The sequence below is a fragment of the Pteronotus mesoamericanus genome, unplaced genomic scaffold (genome assembly GCF_021234165.1).
Source record: "Pteronotus mesoamericanus isolate MK-2021 breed Mesoamerican mustached bat unplaced genomic scaffold, CSHL_Meso_final scaffold_85, whole genome shotgun sequence".
NCBI classification, from domain to species: domain Eukaryota; kingdom Metazoa; phylum Chordata; class Mammalia; order Chiroptera; family Mormoopidae; genus Pteronotus; species Pteronotus mesoamericanus.
The window spans coordinates 39,519,659-39,539,694 of NW_026555329.1; the positions used below are offsets into that span (position 1 = coordinate 39,519,659).

General features: G+C 35.2%; 1 protein-coding gene across 1 annotated transcript in view; it reads right to left on the reverse strand.

Moving 5' to 3' along the window:
* COG5 (component of oligomeric golgi complex 5) overlaps window positions 1–20,036 on the reverse strand; it is a 338,428-nt gene that overhangs the window by 118,846 nt on the left and 199,546 nt on the right. Inside the window, exons 9-10 of the mRNA XM_054564649.1 lie at window positions 11,004–11,116; window positions 10,673–10,750 (exon numbers count right to left, since the gene is read on the reverse strand). Of these exons, the coding sequence (XP_054420624.1) occupies window positions 10,673–10,750; window positions 11,004–11,116 (191 nt within the window). The remainder of the gene's footprint in view (window positions 1–10,672; window positions 10,751–11,003; window positions 11,117–20,036) is intronic.

The following is a 20,036-nucleotide window of genomic DNA, read 5'->3' on the forward strand; positions in this document are numbered from 1 at the left end:
GGTTGTGGGCCAAGTCCCCAGTAGAGGGTACCTGAGTGGCAACCACACATTGATGTTTTTCTCCAGCTCCTTCTCCTTCCCTCCTCTCTAAAAATAAATTATTTTTTTTTTAAACAGGATGCTTAGATTAAGGTGGTAGAGGGAGATAGTGAAAAGTAGTCAGATTTCAGGTGCGGTTTGAAGGTAGAACAGATGGGACTTGTTAAAATGTATTCAGTTAAATTAAAAAACCATAGATAAAATGTTAACAGAGGTTATCTGGGTCATATAATTAAATGTGATGCTTCCTGTATTCTTTTTAAATCTTTAAAATAATTTAGATAATTTAATGTAATCCTAAACAGAAGAATAAATTCTTGCTATAAAAGATTCAATACTGAAATACATATGGTAAAAAAATTTTAAGTTTTTCCTCTCCAAACTCAAATCCCTTATCCCAGACTCCTCCCTAAAGACCACTGTGAAACTACAATGTTAAAGGGTTTCAAAACCCTTTCCATATAGTTTATTGTAGTGTTTCTCAACCTTTCTTTTCATTATGGCCCTCCAAAGAGAAAATTAAATAATTAATTACATGTGTATATATTATAAAATCATATAATTGTACTTAATTACTTTAACCTTATATTTCATTTAGTTTCTACCTAACCCTCCCCCCCCCAAAAAAAATAAGTAAGGAATAGGATTTTGTAGGGTTGCACTCTGGAGGCCACAAACACTGTAATATCTAAGATTTTTTATACTGCCCGCTCCCCTTAAAAACAGAGCTACTTCTCCCCCTTGGGGTTTATACTGACCCTATTAAGAATGGAGGGTGTACTGATATTTTAAATACAGTATCAGGCAAATAGGATTTAGTATGAACCACATTCTCCATAAAACTGCTCCCTTGGCTTCCCTCGCCACACTTGCTTGGGATTCATCCCCGTCTTGAGATACTTACTCCTTACTGCCTTCTCTGTTACAGTGTTTCTGAAACTCATTAAATGTAAAATATTTTTAATTCACTCTCTAATATATGCTTGTTTCAAAATTATATACAAAAAGTCCCACAGTAATATGTAAAATATAAAACATACAAAAACAGTTTAAAGGATAAGACTTTTAAAATGTAGAGACAGAAATTATAACTATCTTTTTCCAGTCAAAATATATCTACCAATTTGGAAAACAAGAGTTTTATGTGAATTCCATAAGATGTATTTTATTCGGACTCTAAGTGTATTTCCTTTTTCTCTATAGCAAACCTTACCTATTATCATGGCTTTGATTGCCATCTATGGATGTCTACCAAATTTTATGTCTCTAGCATGGGCCTCTCTTCTGAGCTCCAGAACCACATATTAAATTGCCTAACTGAAATCTTCATTTGGATGTTACATGAGCACTTGAATACCGAGCTCATCATCTTTCCAATCAGATGTGTTTCTCACTTTATGGTCTCAAATGAAGTTATTACCAGATTAAGAATCCTTGTCAAACCAAAACCAGTGGTGTCATCCTTGATACCTTCTTTTCCATTGCATGATCTCTAATCTGTCATTCAGATTTGTTAATTTTATCTCCTGAAAAATTCTCAAATCAGTCCACTTACCTCCATTTTCATTGCCATCAACATAATACTTTATAGACTGAATTCTATTCCCACAAAATTCATATTTTGAAGCCCTAACCTCCCATACCTGACCATATGTGGAGATAAGGTCTTCAAAAAAAGTAATTAAATTAAAATGGGGTAATTAGAGTAGACCTTAATCTTGTGACTGGTATCCTCATAAGAAGAGAAAATATGAACACAAAAACATACAGAAGGAAGTCAATGTGAAGACACAGGGAGAAGACAGCTATGGATATTTGTACTCAAGTCTCTATATTGATATAGCCTTTCATTTCTGTTGGATTAATACCTAGTGGTATATTACTGAGGCACGTGCTACATGTATGGCTTTTTAGTAAACCATCCAACTGTCTTTTAAAATGTTTGTACAATTTTACATTTCCCATCAGAAGTATGTAAGGGTAACAGTTGCTCCATATCCTCACCAACAACAGTTGGTATGGTGAATTATTTTAAATTTTGTTTATTTTACATCTACTCTAAAGCGTGTACTCAAATTTTTAATCTATTTTTTAAACTCATTTTTTTGTTTTCCTATTGAGTTTTGAGAATTTTTTAGACATAAATCCATTATTAGATATGTGATTTGCAAATATTTTTTTCCTAGTCTATGCCTTGTATTCCCTCACTGGAGTATTTTGGAGAGCACAAATTCTTAACTTTTAATAAGTCCAAAATATTAAAGTATTTTTTTCTTTCATGAAGAGAGCTTTGGGTTGCATATAAGAAATCTTTGCCTACCCCATGTTCTCAAAGCTTTATTCTGTTTCTTGTATAAGTTTTAGATTATTAGGTTTTACATTTGGGTATCCAAATGTTTTACCACTATTTGCTAAAAAAACTATTATGTCACCACTGCATTACCTTTGCTATTTGTTTTAGGTCAGTTATTCATAGGTGAGTATTTTCTGGACTCTATTCTGAATCAACGGTCTCTATCTTTTATGTTAACCCCACACTTTCTTAAATACTGTAGTTTTTTTAAATCCTCATCCTATGATATGTTTGTTGATTTTAGAGAGAAAGGGAGAGAGATACACACACACACACACATATGTGTGTGTGTATATGTGTGTGTGTGTGTGTGTATATATATATCTATCTATATATATATATATCTATATCTCAATGTGAGAGAGAAACATTGATTGGTTGCCTCCTGTACTTCCCGGACCAGGGATTGAACCGCAACCTAGGTATGTGCCCTGATCGGCAATCGAACCCACCACAACCTTTTGGTGTACCTGCTGACACTCCAACCAACTGAACAACCCAGCCAGGGCTTAAATACTGTAACTTTATAATAAATCTTGAAATCAGGTATTGTTAGCTCTTCAGTTTTGCTTTTCTTTTTTCAAAGTTACATTGGACTTTCTAGGTTCTTTGTATTTCTATTCAAATTTTGGAATCAGTTTGTTAATTGCTCCAAAACACTTGTTGAGATTACAGATCACTTAAAGAATGGGTATCTGAACTACAATGAATCTGTCAACTCATAAATAAGATATCTCTCTCTGCTTATTTTGTTCTTCATTATTTTTCCTCAACAATATTTACAGTTTTCAGGGGACAGGTGTTGTTCCTCTCTTAACAGATTTATTTCCATGTGTTTCTTATTCTTTGGTATTACTGAATATGGAATTATTAAATTTCAGTTCTCAATTATACATTACTAATTATACATAGAAGTATAACTGACTTTTGTAGATGTATTCTATCATCTTGCAAAATATCACTTATTAGTTCTAGTCACTTTCTTGTAGATTCCATCAAATTATTTCCATAGATGATCATGTCATCTGCAAATAAAGACCATTTTACTTTCCCCTTTCCAAGCTGGAAGTCTTCTATTTCTTTTTCTTGTTCATTGTACTAACTAGGACAATGTTAGTAGAATAAATGAGAGCTGAAAAAAATCTTGTTTTCTCCCTAATTTAGGGGGAGGAGCAGCCAGTCTTCTTTATTATGTATGCTTTTACCTGTTCATTGTTCATAAGTGCCTTGTTACCAGGATTAGAAAGCTCCCTTCTATTACTAGTTTGCTGAAAGTTCTTATCAAGAATGGATGTTGGATTTTTAAAATGGTTTTCCTGCAAGTACTGAGATGATAATATGTCTTTTCTTTTTTTAATTGTTTGCTGACTTTTCTTTTCAAACTAATTGTATACTAAAACCTCATTTAATACTTCATAAATTTTACCCTCTCATATTTTCCATACCATTGTCTTTATGCTACACCCTGGATAATGTAATCAATTCTATCTTCCAGGCTGCTAATTCATTCTTTGGCTTCGTGTAATATCTGTTTAAAATATTTGCTAAATTTTTTTTATTTCAGTACATTTATTTTTAATTTCTGAATGTTCTGTTTGGCTCTTTTTTATATCTAAATGGCCTTTTGAACAGTAATTTGTTTCTCATTTTTTATTCCATTCTTTATTTTTTAAATATATCATATAGAGGTATTTTAAGTTTTTACCAGATGACTCTAAACGCTCAAGTCCATAGTGTCCTTTAAAAATTCTTCAGCAGTCTAAAATCTCTCCTGCATTGTCTTTATTTTTCCTGTTGATTCTCAGTACCATCTTCTAGTTTATTTATAGGACTGGTGATTTTTTATTGTGAGCTCATATTTGGCTGACCTTCATGTGTGGAGAATTCTAATGGCTGACACTAGAAATGCTCCCCTCCCCAGACAATCCACGTTTGTTTCTTGTGGGAGTGAAAGATGCAAACTGAGGACCATGTTACCCACTGTCACAGCTGCAGCTTTGCAAACTGTCTGCTTTACTCTTCCAGCTTTTCAGAGCCCCAGAGTTTACCGGACTGATCCCATCACTCACATGAACACGTAATCCTGGGACAGGTAGGACAACTACAGCTAATGCAATGACTTATAGCTCACAAATCGCCACTACAATTTCAACTATTTTATCTGCTTTCGTATATGCATATGTTTATCTGTGTATGTATATACCTCAGAGATTCTCTTACCTTCTGCAGGCCCAATGGTGCTTTAAAAATTATGCTTTTCTAATTTATTTAGAATTTGTTTGTATTGCAGTGAGAAGACCCTTAAGAATATATGACCCTATATCAGTAAAAGTATAAATCTTCTAACCTTTATAGTACGGGTTTTTGTAGACAATATTTAACTTAAGTATTTAACTAGCTATTGCTACTTGATTTTTTAAAATCAAATGAGATACCACAGCTAAACTAAACATTTTTCTTATAAAATTAAAGATTTCACATTTGGGTATCCTAAAATTTCTCTAAGTCTCTAGTGCTATTATGAAATCATTTTTCATAATAAAAAAAGAAAAAAACATTAAATTTCAAAGTTAAAATTCTAATTAATACTATAGCTGCTCAAAATGCTGAACACATTCCAAATTTAGCCTAATACTTCCTACACGCGATTACAAGATTCTGTTCAATGACAAAAATTACTGGCTTAGAAAATGAAAGTATCATATCTATACTCCCACATACAGCTAAACTGGCTTAATTCCACAGACAAGAATCTAAAACCTGTTTTCAGCTATGTGGATCCTGAATAATTTGTCAATAATTTTCTTCATCCACTTTCAAAGTATTAAATAATATTGATGATTATATAGTAATACTATAACTCGACGGGTTTTAAAAGATAAAATTAAATTTTTGATATCTAAAAAAGTCTAAAATACCAATTTAAAATCAAACTGTTTATTCATTCAAGTAAACTATAGATAATACAGTATAGAAAGAGGAAAAAAGTATATTCCATATTTAAATATCATAAATAATTAATTTGATGAATAGGTATGAATGTGTCTTTTCAAACTAATTAATAGGCATGAAAATAACAAGCTAATTTTACAAGTTTACAAGGTATTTATTAAATTAAGCAGAAGCAAAATTAGTTATTTTAACAAAGGAAAAGCTTTGAAAAAGTACATTTAAATTATATTCCCAAGTTTTTTATAGCCAGTATAATCGGTCCAGTTCTATTCTATACCCAACCCGTGTGTGCCCCCTTTATGCTGTGATGTGTTCTTTATAACGTGATGAACATCTACTGCAAGACCTTCTGAACTAATAAAACATCACAGAAACTATCATCAGGTGAAACTTTTTTCTCTTCTCGAATGTTCTTAAGATTAGCCTCTGAATACTACTAATATGTACTCTCTGTCATCTGGAATAAAATATCTTGCAAACATTAAGGCAGACTTGGCAATATTAATTTCAAAAGAAAAGTTTTTAAAGTAAACTTTTTTTTGGCCAATAAAAGAGTATAAATGACTTTAACAATTCTGACAAGACCTCGCAGACCAGAACTAAGGAAAATAATTTTCATTGTTTTTATGGCTGCAAAATTAATAAAGGTTAGATCTTAATCCCATGATTCCTTAGTAAAGTGAGACATACAACTGGGACACGTTCATAGTAAATCCTTGATACTGTCTTATTTAAGGAAGCATCATTTCTTAAATTTCTGATACTCTGAATGAATTAACGTGCATGCATAGCATGTTACTAGAACTGTTAAACAAAACTTTTTGTTTTTTAAAATTGATTTTAGAGAGAGAGAAAGCTAGAAAGAGAGAACAAGAGAGACTTGATTTGTTGTTCCACTTACTGATATAGTCATTGGTTGATTCCTGCAGGTACCCTTGGCGTGTTGGGACAATGCTCTAACCAACTGAGCTACCCAGGCAGGGTCAAAACTGACTTTCTCTCATGGCAGGATTCTACATTATCTAGCACATGGTAAGTTTAATATACCTAGATAAAAATTTCAAGGTTTAAAAACAAAATATTGAAATAATTATGATAGCAAGTTAATGAGCCAATCTTTGAATTAAGTCTACTTTATCTCATTTTCCCTCAGAATGCCAGAGTTTAATAGGCAGTATTACCATCCTCATTTGGTATTTGATGTTCTGAAAGATTACAGAACCTACCCATGGTTGCATAATCGATAGCAAAATGCTTAGCTCCGTCTATACCAAGGCACAAGGCCCCAGTTCACTGTACTATCTTGCCTTTGGCACTATTTAAATAGGTATTCAGAAAGGAGACCTTTAAGATTTGGCTTTCCAAATGCTAAAAAAAATTTACTTAATCTTACAAAGTTATTTCAGAATATTTTAACACATTTTAAGCACCTGGATTAACTATAACATATAAATATTATTAAATAACAAGGATGGCAGGACTTTATTCCTATGGATAAAGTCTTAGGCCCTCAACTAATGAAGGTATTTTTCCATAAATTAACATTTTAAAAATCTATAGGGAAATAGAAGTTGAAACAATGAGATATCACCAATACACACCTATTAAAATAACTAAAATCTAAAACACTGACAATATCAAATGCTGGATGAGGATGCAGAGCAACAATTCTACTTCTTTGCTAGTGGGAATGTAAAATGATACATCAATATTGAAAGTCAGTTTGGTGATTTCTTACAAAGCGAAATGTGGTCTAACAATATGACCCAACAAGCTTATTCCTCAGTATTTACTCAAGTCTGTTGACAATTTATTTCCACAGAAAAACTTGCATATGAATGTTTATAGCAGTTTTAGTCATAAAAATGGAAGCTACAAGATGTCCTTCAGTAAGTGAATAGATAACAAACAAGGTACGTCCACACAGAGGAGTATTACTCAATAATAAAAAGAACTGAGCAATCAACCCACAAAAACACAATAAGGAGCCTTAATATAAATTACTAAGTGAAATAAACCAGTCTGAAAAGGCTACCTACTATATGGTACTGGTTATATGACATTCTGAAAAAAGCAAACCAATAAAGACAGTAAAAAGATGAGTGGTTATTAGGAGTTAAAGAAAGAAGTGGGAGAAGAATGAATTGGTACAGCATAAGGGATTTCTCAGGAAGTGAAGCTAGTGAACCTATTTTGTATATTATAATGGTGGATACATGACACTGTGCATTTACACTATGCATCTTGCATTGGTGCGGTACACTTGTTACAACAGATGAACCATTATTAATTAATTAATTATTATTAACTGAAGTCCATAGTTTACACTAGAGTAAGTTCATTGCATTGAACAGTTCTGTGAGGTCTGCATAATGAATAATGGATATTATGATAACCTAATTAACACATGTACTTCCTGCTCAATTTTTATAAACCTCCAGCTGCTGTAAAAATTAAACAATTTTTTCTTAAGAATCCATAGGTACTGATAATAAAAAGATAATAATTACAAAAATTATTTAACAAAAGAATATGCAAAATACATTTCTTATAAAAAAAAACAAGTTGGCAAAAAGAAATCAAATACAGAAATTCCATCAGAGTTTACAGTGAATTACAGAAGCATTAAAATCAAATGGTTCAAAAACAAAGCAAGCTGGGAAATGGATTCTTAATTTTCCTACTGACATGAAATTAATTGTGTAACTTTGTTTATATTCCATATTATAAATGAAGGAGAAACTACCTATTAGTTTAGCTTTTAATGAACTTAAAAATACAGACTTCTTACAAAAACTTAACACATAAATATTTTAAAAATCTATGTAAATTTCAATTAAAAAAGATATTCACTAGAAATAATCTCCCTAGGAAAAAAAGATTTAATTTCTAAACAGGCATTGTAGAAAGCACATAGCATAATTCTAATATTGTTTTATCATGAATTAGTTACACATTTTTGGTTTTTTAAAAGAACATTCATAGGTTTAAAGGCCTCAAATCATTCTAAAAATCTGATGCTTTTTAAAAAGGTTTTACTGCCATTGATAATATTTTAACTAAATAATGTTCCATGGTAGTTTATATTTAGCAAAAATACTTGTTTATAGCTTTGTAAATGAAGACTATTTTAAAGAAATTATAGTAAATATAGTGAAATTTATGTGCTATCTTTGTAATATATAACAGATATTTTCCTTGCCCTGGAATTCCCAAGCAACAGCAAAACCTGTTTCTTTGCTAATGGCAGTGCAAAAATGTTACAGCCATGTTGGAAGACAGTTTCTTATAAAGCTAAGTACACATGGAGGGTCAAAAGTAATTTTAGACTTTTAACAAAAGACTGATCTTTTCATAATATAGTTAAGTACACAGAATTCCAAAAGGAACTATTTCTTATTTCATAAATATACCCTAAAAGAAAAAAATATCAGCTGGAAATTTACTTTAAAATTTACATGTAAATATAAATATGTGTGCGTTATATATGACTATAAACTTAAATAGCTTTAGAACAGTATTTGAAAAAGCAGTCTTTATTTTATTTTATTAAATAAGAAATTTTGAAAGTAAATGAAAAGGGTCAATGAGATGAAATCATATATTCCTATTTCTACTGATCCTTTTTAATTGGTAATAATTCAATACATGCATTTAAAACCTGACCACGTAAGTTGCCAGTGTCCATTCACTGTAACAACTTAACCCTGATGAGAATTAATATGTTTTTAATGTTGAAACTCTGCTCAATGAAATAATATTGCACACATAAGTCTCTTTAAATGGCACTTTTCCTTTTTTTAATTTTTTTAGATATTCTTAAAATGGTTTCCTTATAGTTGTTCACACGTTGTTGGTAGAATATTAAGTAAACTATTAAAAACAAACAAAAAATATACAAAAGATTAACCAGTAAGAGCTTAAAACGAAGACATCTCATATAAAGATTAAATTAATTTATTTGGGTAGAAGGATGATCAAAATCAGAAGAAATGAATGGTAACACTTCATGTACAGTAAGTAGTTTGCCTATAAAAATGAACACCCAATATTAGTAATCCCATCTACTCGTAAATGTAAAAAACTAATAACTACACAAATTGCCAAAAGCATCTTATTGTTTCTTTCACACAATTAAAAGCCAAACACGAAGCAGGGTAACGTAAGAAGGTATGTACTAACGTATTAAGTATATGTGCAGAAAAAGTTAACATAGCAAGTTAGACTGCTATAGTTAAAAATACCTGCTAACACTCTGATCCTTGCCTAGCATCAAAACTTGCGTTTTGAGAGGGTCCCCATGATTCTCTGATAGGAGTGTTCACTGAATATAAAGTGTTAGTACAAATAATGTGGTTTATGCTGAACACCTGCTTTTCTCTGGGTCTACTATTTTGGTACGTGCCAGGCACTGACCTCTGATGAAATCCCTGGACTGCCAGCTTCAAAACAAGCTTTCCTGGAAGACATTTCTTGAATGATGTCACAACTTATTGGCTAACGAATGAAGTGTCCTGTCTAACTCCAGTGGGAGGGGACCCTTGGAAGCTTGTGCCTGGCTTCCTCTGGACTTCATCATATGCACATTTTCCTCCTGCTAATTTTGCTTCATATACTTTTACTATAATAAATCACTGGCGCAAGCATGACCATCTGCTAAGTTCTGTGAACACTCCCAGTGACCATGACACTAGAACCTTAGAGAAATTTTTTCTTTGGAGCCCCAGTTGTTAATATTTAATAATGAATAATCAGTCATTCTATTAATCATTATCAAAAACATATCAAATTGAATGAATGAAATGTAGAGTCAGGGTTTCCTATGCACAGAATGAAACCTTATTGCTCATGAGGCTAGCAGATTGGTGCATAAGAGGAGGGAGATTTCAGAATTTGGAACATGAATATAGCAATGTCCTGTTTATGAGAAATTTACAACTGAAAGGATCCTACCATCTTCAGTGAAGACTTTATAAGACATTATAAGAACTGCTAATTAAATCTCTTATTTACCAAAAAGTTTCATCTTATTCTCTAGTGGGACTTTAAAAGACATTTATAATTAATCATTTATATTAAAGGAAAAGGGAAATTACTATATGCATTTCAGAAATTAGTCTATAACTAGTATTACACAAGAAGCTACTCAATAAACAAATGTGTTTATACATATATTGCAAAAAAATATTTGTGGTTTTCAAGAAATATACTAATTTTATAGCTCTTTGACATGTAGCCTCTCTGTAAGATAGAAACACAAGCAACACTGACTCATTATCTTCTTGCATTCTTCAATGAAGAGACAAAAATATTTTCACTTAAACCTACCTTAACTATTTCTTCAATGAAACAAATGTGAGAAACAGGATCTCTCTTCTTGGCTAATATTTTTTGTAGATGTTGTACCTAAAAAGGGGGAGAGAGGGAAAATGTACGTAATTGGGTATTTTCAAATGAAATAAGTATGAAGAGTAGGTACCTGAAAAAGCAAGGGAAGGGAAATGGCATTTTGCCAGAGCCTTTCCATACATGATAATCAACTAAATTTAGTTATTTTGAATGCTCAGAGATTTTAAGAAACCTGCCCAAGGTCACATAACTTGAAATGCCCAGGAGTTAATCCGTAATTTATGTTCTTTTCACTCTCTAAAATATCTACCTGTCCACAAACAGTACAAATATGATCCACAAGCTTCTCCATATTGGTCCAGAGGGAAGCACGAAAGGCGGCAGTGTTTCCTGGGGTTGGCATAGTAGATCGTCCAGGTCCCCCTGTTCATAGGAGTGACAAAGAAACATAAAAATAAAATTTCCAATTGTAACAACTGTATGTTATTATAAAAAGCTAAAAAATTAGGAGTTTCTTCTTTTAAAAATAACTTCTTATGAGTAATATAAGAGAGAATCTTAGCCTTTTGTGTTTAATAAAGAAAGGGAGGCCCTGGATGGGTAGATAGATCAGTTGGTTACAGTATCACCCTGTTATGCCAAGGTTGTGGGTTCGATGGTCAAAGCACATATAAGAAGCAATGAGTGAATGCATAAATAAGTGAGACAAAATCCACATGTCTCTCTTTCCACCCTCCTCTCTGTTGCATGCACATACGTAGAAAGGATACTACTACTACTCTACTGAAAATGGTTTCCTAAAAGGGGAAGTGGAAGTGGTAGAATGTAGTACCCAGATGAAAGCAATAAGAATAGAAGTGGTAAATCTTTGTGAGCTACATAAATATTTTAGATATTTCAAAATAAATTTGAATTTTAAAAGAATGAAAAAGCAACTTTAAAATTAAAACTAAATTCAAACAAATCAGAAACAAAACTAATTTTACTTCAAATTGCTAATGCAAAACCACAGAACAAAAGATTCAAGTAAATTTTTTTTTTAATCTGCACTCGAGGCTATGTTCATTGACTTGGAGGGTGGAGAGAGACAGAGAGACAGACAGACAGAAACACTGATCGGTTGCCTCCCATTCATGCTCCAACTGGGGATCAAACTTGTAAACTAGGTATGCGCCCTGATCAGGGATCAAACCTGCACTCTTTCGGTGTACAGAACAATGCTTCGATCAACTGAGCTACTTGGCCAGGGAAATTCTAGTAAATTTTAATTATAGAACACTGACTTTAGTAAGATCTGTTTTAGGGGGCAAAGAGAATTACAAAGAAATGCTATACATAATAGATTTGTTGCTGGATATTGTACTGACACAGTAATCCTGAAACTTGTTTAGGTGTATTTTAAAATAGAGCAAATGAAGGTTCTCACTGTAAATAGAATAAATATACAAATATATGAAAGGGATTAGAAGTATTTTTCAGTTCTGTCCACTAAAAGAACAGAAAGACAATGACTCGAGATACGAGCATACCTAGTGCCCACATTTTGATTCACATGCACCATTTCCCAATAAAAGAAACCGGGGTCTATTGAAGAAAAAGAGTGATTCCAAATCTGGAGCAGTGAACATAGAATGTGAAGGTAATACATGCTTTTGCAGGAAGCAAAGAAATGTTCAAAGTTAGATGGAGATATATCCAAGGACATAAGAACTTGACAAACAGGGGCTTGCAGAAAATAAAGCTGGGAACATTTGGCCATCCGAAATAGTACTGATCATAATGGATTTTAAAACACTAATAATTGATGAGTTCATAGTAAAAAAAATCATGTTTAAAAGGATGGGAATTGCTGTTTAAAGAAGAGAGTCAGTTAATAAGTGCAGATGAAATGATAAATTAGAAAAAACTCACCATTTTGAAACTACTAGTCAAATAATTGAGAGAAAGATTATCATTGAATACTAAAACACTGGGAGAAATGTTACAGGAAACAGGATATTCACATGGTCTCAAAATATGTGCCACAAATTACTAATTACAAAAAAAAGAGAGTACTTTTAGAAGGAGCAATCTGGCATACACCACAGTAACAAAGTGATTTCATTTAGCATCAGCAATTATGAGACAGACTAACATAATTTTGGTGCTTCCTGATATAATGCAATGAGGAATACACATCACCATTTTACCAGTTTGTTTACTCTGTATGTAATCATGAAGGCACAATCAGATAAATCCAGACAAATACAGATTGTGGGGCTCTCGAAACATGTTAATGCCATAAAAGACAAAGAAGTCAGTGGGGTTTTTGATTGTAAGAGAGTAAAGAGACCAAGATAACCAATAAGCATAACGCTATATTGGTTTAAGTTGGGGGAAAAATAACTATAGAAATATTTGGGGAAACAACTAAAAATGTTGAATATGAATTATACATTAAATAATATTAGTGTATCTGTTAAATTTCTTGAGATTGATGTCTAAGAATGTTACTGTATGTATTACACACATACACAAATATTTGTACAGGTTTAAAATACTTCAACAAAAAAGAAGGAATTTTAATCTCAAATTGAAAAGTATAAATTTCAATCCAAACTAAGCTTAAATACCAGGCAGTACAAGAGCTCATCAGTGATTAGATAGTCTATCCTGCATTTAAGAAGGGCAAAAATCAAGAAAATCATAGGCTATGTTTGTAACCTGCTTTGCTTTAGCTTTGCAACAATTCTGTTTAGAAAACAATTATATGTACCTCTAGTAAAAAGATGCTCTGATAATTTTTACTCGGATAACTGAAAAGTAATAAAAAAGAGAAACATATAGAAAAGAGACACTGGCTTTAAAATATAACTTCTGTTTGAAGTCTACATCTAAATAACTTTTAAATTATTTGCATTGTTTTGCAAAAAATATTAAGAAAAAATATACAGGGAGCAGCAATGTGGAAACACTATGCAATTTTCTTATGTCTTATAAAAAATGGATTTTTTTTTTTTGGTACGGAAGATGGGAGAGGAGTGAATGGGAGTCACGCGGACCTCCTCACAAGACCAAACTGGAATTGCGACTAAATAGTGGAGAAATCACCTGGAAAACAATGGAACGACAGAGTGAGAGGACAGAGAGTATAATCAACTTTCACACATCCTAATGGGTGAGAAGTGCGGTGGAGGCTCTAGAGGGTGGGCTGGGCGCCCACAGGCACCAGCACCAGAGGGACATTGAAACGGCCAGTTGTATCCCTCTGAGAACAGGGTCTGAATCATAAAAGGGACCCCTAGACTACAGGATCTGAAACCAGAAAAACACAGACAAAACGCAATGGTGAAAAGCTTGGGGTGCTTTCTGCCAGAGACAGGTGGCTGGAGACGCAAAGAGACATTTAAAGGGCCAACGCAAATATCTGCAGTGGCAGCTGCCTTCCTTGATCTCTAGGTAGAGGTGGCAGGAGAGTGGGCTGGTGCCTGAGGAAAGACTGGTAAGGAACCATCGGAGCGTACCAACTGGCTCAGGCATAAGTGAATCAATAAACCTGCCTTCTGTACGCTCCGCCCAGAGCTTGCATGTGCGTGGGCTGGGGTCCTGAGTGCAGAGTGGCTGCAAGAAATAGAGGATCGCTGGCCAAAGGGGACACAGAGCTGCCTGCAGACCTTTGAGGAGGGACTAGAGACAGAGGCGTTGGGGAAAGAACTGGAGGAGCAGCCAGGGATTCCGGGAGCTAACTCCTTCCCGACTTAGTCCTCTCCATTTTGCGCAGGCAGACGACACCCCCAAAGAGGCAGAAGCCGGAGAGCAGACAATAGCTGGTCTTAAACTGCCAAGTGCCGGAGTGCAGGAGTGGGCCGGCGCGCAACTACAACGCGGTCCGCAGAAATAGGGGACCCCTGGCCAAAGGAGTCACAGAGATGCCGAGAAACCCTCCAGGAGACACTGGAGACAGAGGCATTGGGGAAAGAACTGGAGGAGTAACCAGGGAGTCCCGGAGCTGACTCCTCCGTTCAGTAGTCTCCATTTTGAGCAGGCAGACCATGCCGCAAAGAGGCAACAGTGAGAAAGGAAATAATAGCCCTGCCCTCAGGACAGTCCAGCAGGGACAGGACTTCCGTACTGGCCTTGGTGCTGAGTGCAGAGCTGCCTGCAGAGATAGTGGACCCCTGGTTAAAGGGGACACAGAGATGCCTGGAGACTTGAGGAGAGACTGGAGAATGAGGCGCTGGGGAGAGAACTAAGGGAGTAGTGGGGCGGGGGGCGGAGGGAGGATGCCGGTGCTGACGCCTCCAGTCCACGTTCTCCATCATGCTCAGGTGGACCACTCCCAAGTGACAGCAGCCTATAAGGACAAGAGAGTCCCACCATCAGGAGACACTGCTCTGCCCTGTGGTGCCTAAGCCTGATAGATGAGGGCAGAGTGACCAGATTGACAAATTGCAGGAGACAGACACAGACAGGAGATTCCTGAAAGGCTCAAACAAACGGCCCAAGTTCAGACAGGGTCAACAACTGACATCATCAGAGACAGAACCAGAAAAAAAAGAAAATAAATAAATAAAAAGACCCGCCTACTACCATAGAAGTATAATTAACAAAGTCAGGAAATCTAAACATATCAATTGAAGCAGAGGCAAAAAAAAAAAAAAAAAAAAAAAAAAAAGGACTCTCACAAATAATGGGAAGGAAAAGAAGTTACCCCCAAATGAGGGGAAAGGAGGAATCCCCACAAAGAGAGCTAAATGAAATAAAGGCAAGTGAACTATCAGATATGGAATTGAAAACAATGGCTCTAAAGAAGCTCAATGAGCTCAGCCACCTCAAAGATAACTATGAGAAACTTCAGGGAAACTATCGGGATCTTATGGCAAACTATATCAACCTGGGAAAGGACACAGAAACAATGAAGAAGACACAAAGGGAAATGAAGAATACAATCTCTGAATTGAAGAACACAGTAGAAGGAATCAAAAGCAGGCTAGATGAAGCAGAGGATCGAAACAGCGAGCTGGAAGACAAGGTAGAAAAAAAACTCCCAGAAGAACAAGAAATGTAAAAACGACTCAAAAAGAATGGAAGAGGAATTCAGAGAAATGCAGGACAACGTGAAACGCAATTAATATCTGCATAATAAGGACACCAGAAGGAGAAGAAGGGGAGCAAGGGATAGAGAACCTCCTCGAAAACGTAATGATGGAATATTTCCCCAATTTGAGGAGAGAAAAGACCTCACTGGTCCAGGAAGTACAGAGGGCCCCATTCAAGAGGAACCCAATGAGGCTCACTCCAAGACACATCATCATTAAAATGACAAATATCAAAGACATATAGAGAATCCTAAGGCAGCAAGGGAGAAAGAAGTAATAACATATAAAGGAGCCCTGGTACAGCTAGCAGCTGACTTCTCGACTGAAACACGACAAGCCAGAAGAAAATAGCAAGAAATATTCCAACTAATGAAAAGCAAAGGCCTATGACCAAGGCTGCTCTACCCAGCAAGGCTCTCAATTAAAATGCAAGGTGAAATAAGGAGTTTCCCGGACAAAAGAAGGCTAAAAGAATACGTCTCCACCAAATCAGCACTACAAGATATGCTAAAGGGACTGGTTTAAGAAGATGAAGGAAAAGAGAAAGAGAGAAACAAAGGTACAAAGAGAAAAAATGAGTAAGTTTCTATCAATAATAACTCTCAATGTAAATGGATTAAATGCCCCAATCAAAAGACACAGGATAGCTGAATGGATAAGTAAACATGACGCACACATATGTTGCCTACAAGAGACCCACATTAGAACAACGGACCTACACAGATGGAAAGTAAAGGGATAGAAAAAAATATTCCAAGCAAATGGGCAAGAAACAAAAGCAGGGGTAGCAATGCTTACATCAGACAAAATAGATTTCAAAACAAAGGCTATAAAAAGAGACCCATAGGGACACTTTATGATACTTAAGGGAAGAATCCATCAAGAAGACATAAACATTATCAACTTATATGTACCCAACATAGGAGCACCAAAATATATAAGGAAAATCTTGGACAACTTGAAAAAAGATACAGACAGCAACACACTGATAGTAGGGGACTTCAACACCCCACTGTCAAAAATGGACACATGTTCCAAACAAAACATCAACAAAGATATTGTGGAGCTGAATGACGCATTAAATCGAATGGACTTAACTGACATACATAGAACCTTACGTCTCGAAGACGCAAAATACATATTCTTTTCAAATGCGCATGGAACTTTTTCAAAGATAGACCACATGTTAGGACACAAAGCAAGCCTCAGCAAATTCAGGAAAACTGAAATAATACCAAGCATTTTCTCGGACTATAAGGGTTTGAAACTGGAAATCAACCTCAAAGAGAAACCTCAACAACTTGGAAACTGAACAGCACACTATTAAACAATGAATGGGTCATTAATGAAAAGAGAAGAAACCAAAAAGTTTCTGAAAACTAATGAAAATGAACATACAGCAGTTCAAAACCTATGGGACACAGCAAAGGCGGTCCTGAGAGGGAAGTTCATAGCAACACAGGCTTACCTAAAAAAGATAGAAACATTTCAAACAAAAGACCTAACACTACAACTTCAAGAACTGGAGAAACAACAACAAATAAATCCCAGAGCAAGTAGAAGGAAGGAAATAGTCAAGATCAGAGCAGAACTGAATGACAGAGAGACTAAAATAACAATTCAAAGGATCAACCAATCCAGGAGCTGGTTCTTTGAGAAGATAAACAAAATCGACAAGCCTTTAAGCAGACTCATCAAGAAAAAAAGGGAGACCCAAAAAAGTAATATCAGAAATGAAAGAGGAGAAATAACAGCTGATACTACAGAAATACAAAGGATTGTCAGAAACTACTATGAACAATTATATGCCAAGAAATCTGAAAACCTTGATGAAATGGACAAATTTTTAGAAAAGTATAATCTTCCAACACTGAAAGAGGAAGAAACAGAAAGCTTGAACAGACTGATAATAGCTGGGGAAATTGAAGCAGTAATCCAGAAACTCCCAACACACAAAAGCCCTGGGTGGACGGTGTCACAGGAGAATTTTACAAAACATTTAAGGAAGAGCTATGCCCTATCCTTTTCAGACTATTCCAAAAAATCCAAGAGGACGGAAGACTCCCAGACTCTTAATGAGGCCAGCATCACCTTAAGCCCAAAATCAGATAAAGACCACACAAAGAAAGAAAACTACAGGCCAATTTCGCTGATGAACATAGAAGCTAAAATCCTCAACAAAATATTGGCAAACCGCATCCAGAAATACATTAAAAAGATTATCCACCATGATCAAGTGGGATTCATCCCAGGGATGCAGGAATGGTTCACTATACGCAAGTCAATAAACGTATACATCAATCACATAAACAAAGGAAAGACAAATACCACATGATCATCTCGATAGATCAGAAAAAGCATTCGATAAGGCACAGCACCCATTTATGATCAAAACACTCAGCAAAATAGGAGTAAATGGAGCATAGCTCAACATAATAATGGCCATATATGAAAAACCTACAGCCAACATCATACTCAACGGGCAAAAACTAAAAGTTTTCCAACTAAGATCGGACAACAGGGATGTCCGCTTTCACCACTTCTTTTCAACATGGTACTGGAAGTCCTAGCCACAGCGGTCAGACAAGAAAAAGAAATAAAAGGCATTCAAATTGGAAAGGAGGAAGTAAAGCTATCATTGTTTGCAGATGACATGATAGTGTATATAGAAAACCCTGTAGACTCCACCAAAAAACTCCTCAACCTAATAAGTGAATTTGGCAAAACAGCAGGATACAAAGTCAATATTCAGAAATCAAAGGCATTTTTGTACACCAGCAATGAAATAGAAGAAAAAGAAATCAGAAAATAAAATACCATTCGATATAGTAACAAGAAAAATAAAGTACCGAGGAATAAATCTAACCAAGGAGGTAAAAGACCTGTATGCAGAAAACTATACAACATAGAAAAAAGAAATTAAGGAAGACACAGATAATGGAAGCATATACCATGTTCATGGACTGGAAGAATTAGTATCATCAAAATGTCTGTACTACCAAAAGCAATTTATAGATTTAACACAATCCTTATTAAGATACCAATGATGTATTTCACAGAAATAGAACAGACATTTCAAAAATTTATATGGAACCATAAACGACTCTGAATAGCCCCAGCAATTTTGAGAAAGAAAAACAAAGTAGGAGGGATCAAAATAGCAGACATCAAACTATATTACAAAGCCACTATACTCAAAACAATCTGGTACTGGCACAAGAACAGACCCATAGACCAGTGGAACAGAATAGAAAGCCCAGAAATAAGCCCAGGTCTATACGGGCACCTAATATTCGACAAAGGGGGCATCTAATTTATGACAAAGCATAAAATGGAGCAATAATAGCCTCTTCAACAAATGGTGTTAGGAGAGCTGGACGGTTACACGCAAAAAATTTAAATTAGATCATCTGCTGACACCATACACAAAAATAAGCCCAAGATGGATAAAAGACTTAAATATAAGTCGCAACACCATAAAAGTCCTAGAGGAGAACATTAGCAGGAAACTCTCAGATATTCCACGCAGCAATTTTTTCACCGATAGGTCTCCCAAAGCAAGGGACATAAAGGAAAGAATAAACAAGTGGGACCTCATCAAAATAAGAAGCTTCTGCACGGCGAAAGAAAACATCAGCAAAATGAAAAGAGAGCCAACCATATGGGAAAATATATTTGATAATGATACATCAGATAGAGGTTTGATGTCCAAAATACATAAAAAACTCACACGACTCCACTCCAAGAAGACAAATGATCCAATCAAAAAATAGGCAAAGGACCTGGGGAGATGCTTTTCCAAGGAAGAGATACAGAGGGCTCAGAGACATTTGAAAGGATGCTCGGCATCACTAGCTATCAGAGGAATGCAGATCAAAACCACCATGAGGTACCACCTCACACCAGTCAGAATGGCCATCATAAACAGATCAACAAACAACAGGTGCTGGCGAGGCTGTGGAGAAAAGGGAACCCTAGTACACTGTTGGTGGGAATGCAGACTGGTGCAGCCACTGTGGAAAGCAGTGTGGAATTTCCTCCAAAAGCTGAAAATGGAACTGCCTTTTGATCCAGGGATTGCTCTGCTGGGACTATACCCTAAGAACCCCAAAACGCCAATTCAAAAGAACCTATGCACCCCAATGTTCATAGCAGCACAATTTACAATAGCCAAGTGTTGGAAGCAACCTAAACGCCCATCAGTAGATGATTGGATCTAAAAACTATGGTACATTTACACAATGGAATATTACGCAGCAGAACGA